The sequence below is a fragment of the Pleurodeles waltl genome, chromosome 3_2, assembly GCF_031143425.1.
Source record: "Pleurodeles waltl isolate 20211129_DDA chromosome 3_2, aPleWal1.hap1.20221129, whole genome shotgun sequence".
NCBI lineage: Eukaryota > Metazoa > Chordata > Amphibia > Caudata > Salamandridae > Pleurodeles > Pleurodeles waltl.
Window position 1 is genome coordinate 182,716,524 of NC_090441.1, and position 12,318 is coordinate 182,728,841.

The 12,318-nt window shown below is 45.0% G+C and overlaps 1 protein-coding gene across 2 annotated transcripts in view; it reads left to right on the forward strand.

Annotated features, from left to right (window-relative positions):
- LOC138286661 (astacin-like metalloendopeptidase) overlaps nt 1-12,318 on the forward strand; it is a 518,669-nt gene that overhangs the window by 37,174 nt on the left and 469,177 nt on the right. For both annotated transcript variants that reach the window (XM_069227126.1, XM_069227127.1), the window contains exon 3: nt 1,408-1,464. In XM_069227126.1, the coding sequence (XP_069083227.1) occupies nt 1,408-1,464 (57 nt within the window). The remainder of the gene's footprint in view (nt 1-1,407; nt 1,465-12,318) is intronic.

Genomic DNA, 12,318 nt, shown 5'->3' on the forward strand with positions numbered 1-12,318 from the left:
AAGAAAATGCCTACTTTCTAAAAGTGGCATTTTCAAACAGACAATTTAAAAACCAACTTCACTAAAAGATGTATTTTTAAATTGTTAGTTCAGAGACCCTAAACTCCAGATTGTTATCTGCTCTCAAAGGGAATCTATGCTTTAAGAATATTTAAAGGCAGCCCCCATGTTAACCAATGAGAGAGATAAGCCTTGCCTAGTGAAAACCGAATTTGGCAGTATTTCACTTTTAGGACATATAAAACACACTAGTATATGTTCTACCTTAAACATACACTGCACCCTGCCCCTGGGGCTACTTAGGTCCTACCTTAGGGGTCCCTGACATGTAGTAAAAGGGAAGGTTTAAGCCTGGCAAGTGGAAATGGCAGTTTAAAACTGCACACACAGACACTGCAGTGGAAGGTCTGAGCCATGTTTTCAGGGCTACTAATGTGGGTGGCACAACCAGTGCTGCAGGCCCACTAGTAGCATTTGATTTACAGGCTGTGGACACCTCCAGTGCACTTTACTAGGGACTTACCAGTAAATCAAATATGCCAATCATGGATAATCCAATCAACAGTACAATTTAGTAGGGAGCACTTGCACTTTAGCACTGATTAGCAGTGGAAAAGTGCACAGAGACAATAAACCAGCAAAAACAGAGTCCAAAAGCAGGAGGTCAGAAGGCAAAAAGACAGGTGAGACACACCAAAAAGCTGCCAGGTCTAGCAGTATGCTAATGAAATATTACTTTGATTAAAAAAACAGAAATTCTCTGAAAAAAAACAACGATTAAACACTTACATTCACCAGTTATAGTTATCTCAAATAGGTATAACTTGTGCTTACAGCTTTCTGTTTTGTCTCGCAATTCTTTTTCCTACATCTTTCGCTCCTTGCATCTCCCCTTCTCTTTTAATCTTTCTTTCTTTCATTTACATTTCTCTCTCGTCTTTGCAGACGGTCCTTAACTCTCGCTTTCTGTTCCACTCTTCTTTCCCTGTGTAGTCTCTCTTACTCTCACACTCTAATTTTTTCTCTCTATGTCATTTTTTTCTCTCTCACACTCTTTCTTTTTTTCTTTTTCTCTAGCTGGCTCGCTTCCTCCGTAATATCTGTGGCGATAGGCAGGCAGCGTGTCTGTACCTAGATCTTCGCCTCACGCTCAGTGCTTGAAATGGAAAAATAGAAGTGCAGGTACTCTACAATGAAAAGTATTACGTTTTCCTTGAGAAGTGCAGGTACTCTCCCTCTCAAAATAAAAAAAGTGCTGGTACTCAGTACCGAACCGTGCCGGCCCATTTAAAGCACTGCTCACACTGATACGTTCATCTTGCTGTTGTGATAGGCTCCTAAGGATGATTGTGGATCACATCTCTGATGAAAATAGCACATTCATTAATTCACCATTTTCTTTTTCAGAAGGCAGCAACGGAACCGAGTTAGACATTGTGGACAGAATTATACGGGCCAACAGAGGTAAGCCCTCAGTCCTTGCACACTCCAGCGTTCAAACGGGGGGCATGTAAGAGTTTATTATTTTCTGTGAAAGGCTAAACGACCCCAGGGGCGCTACTAAAAAGGTGAGAAAGTGGTCGAAATATTGGATTATTCGTGACTCTTCCGTGTGATGGTCACACTCACAGGCGCAGATTATCAGGAAATACTCAATTTTAAGGTATCTCGTCATATTACTGCTTCACGAAATGTTTAGCTTTGTTTTGTTCAAAAGAGTAGCAAAGACCGAAGCCCTGAAAAACAACGAAAGGACTCTCGTCGCCCTTTTACTCACACAGTGTGCTGCTTTACTCTTCAGAATATCAAAACTATGCACTTCAGGATATTTTAAGGCACAATGTAAAGCAATCACTCTCAAACACCTTCGTAAGTAGAATAATCAAGTTTATTTAAGGGGCAAGTTCTCAGCTAGCAAAACTAAACCACACTAATATATATATAATATACATCAGGAGAATAACATGAGAATAATGATAAAGATATAAGCACTCTGTGAATAATTGCAAGAGTAAGTGCATATAATACAAGCACACACAATATACCTCAATGCTCAATAGCATGAAAATGACTGCAAGAATAAGTGCATATTACGCGCGCACACACAATATACTTCAATGCTCAATAGCATGAAAATGACTGCAAGAATAAGTGCACATTACGCGCGCACACACAATACACTTAATAAATTGAAAAGCTTCACCGAAAAGAGCGTCTGCATCCCTCCGCCGTACACAAAGCTGGGGAACCCAAATCAGCTGACACAGGGAGCCTCTGTTCGGGACAATCAGTCCTCCTGGCGTTGCGTCCAACTCAGAAGAGAGTTCCTAAACCAGCCCATCCAGGCCCCCAACTTTTATAGTATCTACTAACGCCCAGGAGTCTTTTCTAGAAAAAGACCCCCTCCTTTACAAATTGTGCAATCGGCGGTACCTTGTTCACCCTTCGAGACGTCTCCTCAGAACGGGCCAAGTTCCCAGGAGAGGACTCCAAGGTGAAGCTTGCATTCCTCCTTGTGTACAGGCGCATCCCCCTGTTGTTCTAACTGATAGCTCGTGGAATGTAAATAGCGCCCTTCGTACCAGGCAGATGGAGCGAAGTTGAGCAGAAAAACACCCCACCCTTCAGCTTGCCGAAGCTTGTGGAAAAACACAGAACAGTGCCTATTGCACCGAACCAGACTCGACAAAATGGAGTCGTGAACCAAAATGGAAGCGAAGGCCAATGAAAGCAGAGGCCAATGGTCCACACTCTGCACCACTGTTTACCTTGCACGTAGTGCTGCCGCATGCACGTATTGTATGTAGCAATACATTTACGTAGTGTATGTAGCAATACATTTCCACCCTTGGACCATTTGGCCAACTTACAACTAAGTATATCCTATAAGCTGAAATGGCAATGCTCTTGGGCGAAACTGAGATAGAAGGTTAGGCACACACTGAATACAACAACATAATGAAATTAAAATAACTGTTATGATAATGATTACACCAAAGATATAACGCAGTTGGCCTAAATTAGGCAGCCATCCAAAAGCCCAATCCCACCACCCCTTGTCAACATCCTGCTGCACCCCCTTCACCAACTTATGCAGGGCCTCTATGTGGGAGTTGATTGATATGGAGTGGTCGGATAAATTGAAGCAACATAATCCTTCAAAATCACTGCAGCCATGGTTGTGTTTAAGCAGTAAATAATCAATAGTAGCGCGATTCTGCAAAGCAGCTCTTCTAATTCCCTGTACATCTAATAACAGCTCAGCTAAGGCAGCTGATGTATAGTTAATATTCTTGACTACTAAACATGCAAGTTTATTAATAACTCTGGTATTATATACTGCAAGTCCTGGCACCCCTACGATAGAACTAGCTAAACTAACATATTCTGTTTTGGACAGCAATGAAATTTCAGAATCACAGTCCGTAGGTAATTGAATAGTGTCTCTGGTATAGCGAGGGTGTAGAGCAGTATCCATAGGAAACATGAGAAAGCCTAAGCGTGACCAGGCACAAGGCCCTCCGGTTAGATTGGCTGGAATATAAGTAAAAGAAAGATTACCACAAGAAAAGAGCCAACCTTTAGGCAACTTAACATTTTGAATGTGGCTGGCAGCAGGCACCACATGTTGGCAAAACATTGAATTATTTACATTCAAACAGGTTAGGTCAGTCCGTGAGTGGCACAACGTCCGTTGTGCAGCAGTTAAGTTTTTGTCTCTTTTCTCCAATTTGAGCTGAGCACATTTACCTATTTTCATAGGATCACAGGTCAATGAATAGCACACATCCCCATTTGAGATGTTAAACTCTGGTATTATATACTGCAAGTCCTGGCACCCCTACGATAGAACTAGCTAAACTAACATATTCTGTTTTGGACAGCAATGAAATTTCAGAATCACAGTCCGTAGGTAATTGAATAGTGTCTCTGGTATAGCGAGGGTGTAGAGCAGTATCCATAGGAAACATGAGAAAGCCTAAGCGTGACCAGGCACAAGGCCCTCCGGTTAGATTGGCTGGAATATAAGTAAAAGAAAGATTACCACAAGAAAAGAGCCAACCTTTAGGCAACTTAACATTTTGAATGTGGCTGGCAGCAGGCACCACATGTTGGCAAAACATTGAATTATTTACATTCAAACAGGTTAGGTCAGTCCGTGAGTGGCACAACGTCCGTTGTGCAGCAGTTAAGTTTTTGTCTCTTTTCTCCAATTTGAGCTGAGCACATTTACCTATTTTCATAGGATCACAGGTCAATGAATAGCACACATCCCCATTTGAGATGTTAAACGTGAGTATAGATGTCATGTTCCTCCACAACCGCCTGCCCACCTCCGGGCAATTACGGCAGTACTCATAGAGTGACAGATGGGAGCGAACGTCACTCAAATCCACCATTCCATCCTGGTTTGTATTGTTAAAGATGTGTAATAATACAGCAGCAGGAGTGGGCACTGCCACTAGACAAGTGGTAATCAAATCTTGAACGCTTTGCATGTTACTCATACAGAAGTGAGATATATTCAGCACTTCCTGCGCTAGATGAATCCAAACATTGTTCGGTTGATGCAGCAGCGTTGGCATCTGCGGCTGACGGTTGAATTTTTGGGCTATGAGCCCCTCCCGCTCCCCGGTGGAGTCTCCCGAACGGGCTCCATACACCACACTCATGGCACAGGCACTCCACAGGATGATCTGAAAAGAACAAAGGACAAAACACGTATTATCATTCTCGCAGATAGCATTTGTCAGCGGGAACATGTTCCCATTTGTCTTGACCAGGTCGCATAACTACCAGGACATTGTCTGGTCCAGTGGCGATGACATCAGCGGGTTGAGGAGGGTTATTTGGGGATTCAATCCACACTTTGGCCCCTGGGTTCTTGTCAGTAGATCCGAACCCTCCTTTGCCTCTCACAGTGAGAAGAGCTGGGGCGCTCCCCTTCTTAACAACACCTCCATAAACCGGCATGATGACAATTTGGGCAACGCGATCACCAGGTTGCACCACTAGGTCTGTGTCACCACTGTTCAAGAGAATGACTTTCAACTCGCCTTGGTAGTCTGCATCTATCACGCCTCCTAAAACTTGGATGCCCCTCAAGGCAAGCCCAGATCGAGGGGCGATCAGACCGTAATGCTCAGGGGGAATCTGAATTCCCACCCCAGTTTCAATCAGAGTGATGTCTCTAGGTTTCAATCGATGCATGTGTAAAGCATGTAAGTCAAGTCCTGCAGATTCTGGTGTAGCTCGATATGGGGCCAAAGCTCCTGGAGCTGTTTCCCAATACATAATGGTATGGCTCGTTGTAAACGGATTAATCTGTAAAGCAGGTGTCAGCATTCTCATGAGAGGTGTCTCGGCATTTGTTAGGGGTCGGTTGTTCAAAATTTGCAAAGCATCATACAAATTATCCCTCCACCCCTTCAGTGTCCCATCATTCAGTTTACGCAATTGTTCTTTCAGCAACCCATTCATTCTCTCAATCAGTCCCGCTGCTTGTGGGTAGTAAGGTATGTGAAAAATCCACTCAATATTGCGTTGTGCACAATAGTCCTGCACTAGTCTGCCCTTGAAGTGGCTGGCGTTATCACTTTGAATCTGGAGTGGCACTCCATAGTACAGAATCAACAGATCTAGTGTTTTCAGGGTGCTCTGCTGAGTTGCGCGCTTGCAGGGAAAGGCTATGAGATAACCAGAGTAAGTGTCTACCACAGTGCAGGCATACTGACACCCTCTGCTCACTGGCATTGGTCCAATGTAATCAATCTGCCAAATCTGTCCTGGCAATTTACCTCTGCCTAGCTGGCCTCTCACCACCTGTGGGACCGGTCTGTGCTGTGCATGCTGACAAATGGGACATTCAATGATCGCTGTTTTAATCAAATCTAGGGGAAGATGCATCCCTCTAATCTCAGCCCACCTGTGAGTAGCCTTTTCTCCAAGATGTCCGCATTTCTGGTGTGCCCATTTAGCCATTCCCACCAAATCAGAACTCTGCGCCTCCACTTCAGCCTCTTGAATCTTGGCTCGATCGTCTGCAAGACAATTGAACCATCGGTCTAATGAATCAGTTGGACAGTGAGCGTCCACATGATAGACAGTCACGGTGCTTTGAGGTAACATTTCCCAGATCTCCTGCCATAACTCCTTCCCCCATACCTCTTTGTTATGGATTTTGTACTGATGTGCATGCCACGTGGGAAGCCAAGTAGCTAACCCATTGGCGGTAGACCAGGAATCTGTATAAATGTGACATTTTCCGGGTAGCTCCTGTTTTAAAGCCTGATACACGGCATAAAGCTCTGCATACTGGCTACTTTTTCCCTGTCCTGTAGTTGTCAAAAGCTTCTTGGTAACAGGATTATAGGACACTGCCTTCCAGTGCCTTTTCGCTCCAACATATTTTGCTGAACCATCTGTGAACCACACATGTTTTTTGTCATCTGCAGACAAGTCTGCGAACGGCTGGCCCCACCCTACTGGGGATTCACACACTGAAGGTACATCATGCAACATTTCGGAATTCTCCACTGGAGCCTGCGCTACCTGCTCATGCAAAACGGCGGTCCCTTTTGGACCCGCTCGTGCCCTGTCCTGGACATACCATTTCCATTTTATAATGCTGGCTTCTTGCGCATGTCCAATTCTATGAGTTTTTGGGGAACTCATCACCCACTGCATGATGGGAATTTCAGGCCTTAAAATCACATTGTGTCCCAGTGTAATTTGCTCAGTATCAACCAGGGCCCAATAGCAGGCCAGCAGCTGCTTCTCAAAGGGAGTATACCGCTCTCCTGCCTCAGGTAACTTCTTTGTCCAAAATCCCAGGGGCACCCTCTTTCTTCCTTGTTTTTGCCATAAACTCCAATTGGCATACTGCCCCTGGACTGTCACATTCAACTCAATGTCTCCCTCTCGAATCGGCCATAAATCCAAAGCATGCTGTATGGCGTCTTTCGCCAATTCAAACGCGCGCTGCTCCTGCTCTCCCCATTCAAACGCATTTTTCTTTCGTGTAACTTTGTACAATGGGGCCAAAATCTGAGACAAATGGGGTATATGTTGTCTCCAATGCCCGAATAGTCCAATAAAACTCTGGGCTTCCTTCCGATTTCGCGGTACTGCGAATTCCTTAATCTTTTGTTTCACTTTTGGCAACACTTCTCTGTGTCCCTGATTCCACTGAATGCCCAAAAATTTCACGCTCTGAGACGGTCCCTGCACTTTCTCGGGGTTAATCTCCCACCCTTGATTCTGCAGATGTTCCACCACCCTGTCTAGCTGAATTTGCACCTGTTCTTGCGTCTCTCCCTGCATCATCATGTCATCTATATAGTGAGAAATTTGCACTCAAGGAACCACTGGTACTTCATCCAAATGCTCTGCCACCAGCCGGTGGCAGATAGTGGGGCTATGTAAATACCCCATGGGTAATCTACAGAAGGTGTACTGACGCCCCGCCCATTGGAATGCCAGCTGAGGCTGGCTCTCAGTAGCTATTGGTATCGTAAAGAAGGCATTGGCAATGTCAATGGTTGCATACCAAGTCCCACTGTGTTTCTGTATGTTCTCAATCAAGGTAATGGTGTCTGGGACCGCTGCAGTCAGAGGAGGTGTATGTTTATTCAATTGGCGATAATCAATGCAAATCCTCCAACTGTTATCACTTTTACGAACAGGCCAGAGGGCATTATTCCACGCAGTGGTGATGGGAACTATTACCCCGGCCTCTAGTAAATCATGTATAGTCTGGCTAATCTCCTCATGTCCTCCCGGTATTCTGTACTGTTTCATTTGAATCACCTTAGTAGCTTGGGGAAGTGTTACCGGAGGAATCTTCAACAGCCCCACCCTTGCGGCGGCTATTGATATAAATCTTTTGGAACCAAATTGATAACATCCATCTTCCAAATGTAGGGTCATCCCTTTCAAAATGTCAATTCCAATAATGTATTTGGGAATGGGCACAATCAGGACAGTGTATTCTCTCTTTGGAAGTGCCCCTATTTTCATGGGAACCACTATCTGCACTGCCGGGGTTTCTTTTCCGCCCAATCCCGTAATGGTGAAGTACTGTCCCCTGAATTTTCTTGGATTGCCATGAATCAAAGTGGCCTCCGCTCCGGTGTCAACGAGGGCTCGAACTTTTTGAACATTTCCACGTTTCAATAAATTTCTACTTTGACATGAGGTCTGTTATCTTTGCGAGCCCATCCCTGCACCGGAGTTTGGCCTGCTTCCTAATCTATTTTCACTCTGCGCACATCAGGGTCTGCCCAAGTCAAATCTGGATACAGTTTGCGGTAATTCTCAGGGAACTCCTCCTCCCTGTCTCTGCTTCGCAACCTCTCTGAGCTTACCAGCTCCCTCTCCCACTCTCTTCCTCGAGTTTTCCCAGAACCTGTCAGTTCCCGGTCTCTCTCCCTGCTCCGGGTTCCCTCTGCGCTTCGGTGCTCTTCCTCCCAATTTCCGTCCTCTGGGGATCTCTCTCTACTGTGGGGTTTTCTCCCTCTCTCTCCCTTTTCACCCTCACGCTCCTCCCCTCCTGCCTTTCTCTGGTTCACCACTTTGTTATCCTTCTTGTTCCCTTTCCTACTCCCCTCCTTTTTATCCAAACCGCGTTTGCGGTACATTTCCCACATGTCCTTGGTGCTTATCCCATCAATTTCATTCCTGGTCACCCCATCTCGCATCAAGGCCTGAAACATGTCTCGCCTTGTCACCCTGTTGTTATCAGTACGATTCTCAGACCGTGAATTCCTCTCTGGCTTAGCCCATTCTCCTAAATCACTTAACTCACGCACCGCTTCTACCACCTGAGACAATGGGTTACCTGTCTGAATAATTAACAAAGTCATGATGACATGCTTATATGCAGGAGGAGCGGCCCTAATCAGCCGGTTTCGCACAGACACACTTAAAATTCCATTCATCAAATCATGGGCATTACCCATAAAGATAGCTGTTTTCATCCCTTCTTCCTTCAATCTCTGTACTGCATCTCTCAAAGTATACCAAGGTTTATCATTAGGCGGCCAGTCTGACTCTGTCGGATACTTCTGAGCACACCCTTGCGCAGCTAGCTCTAACAAATTGGTCATGGGACCATTCCCTGGATAGGTTCTAAACTCATTTTGAATAACCGGGTCTGTACTTAACATACAAAGCCTCGGGGCGTCGCCGTGATCCAATTGGACCCCCTGGCCCCCCATATCGTGCACCCGCACCAACCACGTAAGCAATGTTTCCCCAGACCTCTGTCGAAATCTGTCTATCACATCACTTAGTTCTTGCTGTGTATAATCCTCCAGGGCATCCAACATCACCCCTCCAGGATTAGCTGGGCTATGCTGTAACTTTCGCCGATATATGGGCTGCGCACGGACAACATTCCTGCGCTCTGTCTTCTCCTGTCTAACATCTTGGCAGTCATCGCCCCCGGACCCATCTGAAAAATCAGATGTATCCCAGATGTTTCCATCCCAAAATTCAGGGTCAAAGGCTAATCCTGCCTGAGAGATAGCTAAATGCACCTTCTTTTTATTAACTTTCCCTCTTCGTTTCTTGTGTTTATATTTAGCTACGCTAACAGCCATTCTCTCTGCAACCAGTTGGTACATTTCCAACTTATCACTTAATCATTTATTTTGACAAGCTAGCATGGTAGAGGAATTTCGGGCTTCCACTAACTCCTTCTCCAGCTGCTCGTGGTCTTTTTGTAACTGTAAACATTTTTCATACAACTTTCGGTACGCAGAAAGCAAGATCCAGCCTCGCCTCCCCAACGCACAAACCACCCTTCCCTTGTCAATTGAAACTTTCCGTAGACATATGAGAAGGTCTTCAGGTTCCACATTTAACATACACGCATTCCAATTTTCACACAAACCAGCACAACGTGACCATTCCTGAGCTAAAAGTTTATACGGAGCGGTTTCCCACCCCGGTATTTCTATGTCTGGATTTGCTACATGAGAACCTGCTTTTGAGCTCGCTTTGATCTTATTAAGCATTTTCCCTTTTTTTTTTTTTTCGAATCCTGCAAACGACTACGCCAATTTGTGCTGCTTTACTCTTCAGAATATCAAAACTATGCACTTCAGGATATTTTAAGGCACAATGTAAAGCAATCACTCTCAAACACCTTCGTAAGTAGAATAATCAAGTTTATTTAAGGGGCAAGTTCTCAGCTAGCAAAACTAAACCACACTAATATATATATATATATACATCAGGAGAATAACATGAGAATAATGATAAAGATATAAGCACTCTGTGAATAATTGCAAGAGTAAGTGCATATAATACAAGCACACACAATATACCTCAATGCTCAATAGCATGAAAATGACTGCAAGAATAAGTGCATATTACGCGCGCACACACAATATACTTCAATGCTCAATAGCATGAAAATGACTGCAAGAATAAGTGCACATTACGCGCGCACACACAATACACTTAATAAATTGAAAAGCTTCACCGAAAAGAGCGTCTGCATCCCTCCGCCGTACACAAAGCTGGGGAACCCAAATCAGCTGACACAGGGAGCCTCTGTTCGGGACAATCAGTCCTCCTGGCGTTGCGTCCAACCCAGAAGAGAGTTCCTAAACCAGCCCATCCAGGCCCCCAACTTTTATAGTATCTACTAACGCCCAGGAGTCTTTTCTAGAAAAAGACCCCCTCCTTTACAAATTGTGCAATCGGCGGTACCTTGTTCACCCTTCGAGACGTCTCCTCAGAACGGGCCAAGTTCCCAGGAGAGGACTCCAAGGTGAAGCTTGCATTCCTCCTTGTGTACAGGCGCATCCCCCTGTTGTTCTAACTGATAGCTCGTGGAATGTAAATAGCGCCCTTCGTACCAGGCAGATGGAGCGAAGTTGAGCAGAAAAACACCCCACCCTTCAGCTTGCCGAAGCTTGTGGAAAAACACAGAACAGTGCCTATTGCACCGAACCAGACTCGACAAAATGGAGTCGTGAACCAAAATGGAAGCGAAGGCCAATGAAAGCAGAGGCCAGTGGTCCACACTCTGCACCACTGTTTACCTTGCACGTAGTGCTGCCGCATGCACGTAGTGTATGTAGCAATACATTTACGTAGTGTATGTAGCAATACACACAGAGAGATTTCTGAAGAGCGTGTGATAGAAACCCATTCACCTGTTCATTCACTCAGCACGCTGTTCACAGGCTCTCAGCTTGGTGCCCATAATAGATTTTGTGCCCTGGACCACGGAGATTCTTCAGAGTGCCCACAAGAGGCGCTATCACCACCGATCCCATCTCATCCTGTCGCTGGCAGGCCAAAAAAGGGATCATTGTGTAGCTTTTTGCCTGTAATGGCCACACATTTTTAATTCATCTGATATCACTTTGGCCAGCAGTATATATGGTCATGGCTGCACCCATCTTCCAGTAAACATTTTGTAGTGTTGTTTACTTTTATATCAAACTTTTAAAAGCTCAATGTATTCACTTCAAAGAATGCTTGAGTAGTCTGAGTAGAATGGCAGTCAAAGTGTCCCCGCTTTAATTTAATTAATTCAAACCCTGTATTCCCCGCAGATAACAGGCAAGGCTTTGTATTTGTACACTCCACCTACCCCTGCGTTCATCATTTAGCATCCAGGCTGCTCATTCACAGTTGATTAAGGCCTCCAAAGGCATTGAAATGGTGTCGAACCCTGACAGCCTGGGCATTGATGCCTAATCCACTCTCAGAACATCTAGTGGAGCCATTCCCATGTAAATCACTCTCAGTGCAATCTGAGGTCATGGTCCCTGTTGGATGTCACCTCCTTTCTGGGTCTCTTACTCTTGATTAAATCTGGCTCGCTAGTAGATTCATTACCACCTGCTAAGTTTGGTTTGGTAAATTTGGAGCTACTTCAGGTAGTGGTGAACCTCTTTAACTCTTCTTCATTTAAGGGTGTTATTCTGGCATCTTAGAAACATGCCATGGGGCTTCCGCTCTTAAAGAAACCTAACCCAGACCCCAACATCTGGTCAAATTTCCGGCCCATCTCCTTGTTTCCCTGCCTCTCCAAGGTGTTGGCGACACATGTAAATGTCTTGCTACATGTGTAGAATCTAAACTTTATTCACCCTTAACAATCGGGTTTCAGGAGAGGGCATAGTATGGAATCTGCTCTCCTGAGAGTTACGGACCATCTCAGAAACGTCCTGGATGAAGGTGGAACTGCAGCTCTCATTTTATTCGATCTGAGTGCAGCGTTTGATGATACCGTGTCCCACTCTGTCTGTGCATTGAGAGATTGTCAGCATTGGGACTGGAAGGTACTGCACTAGC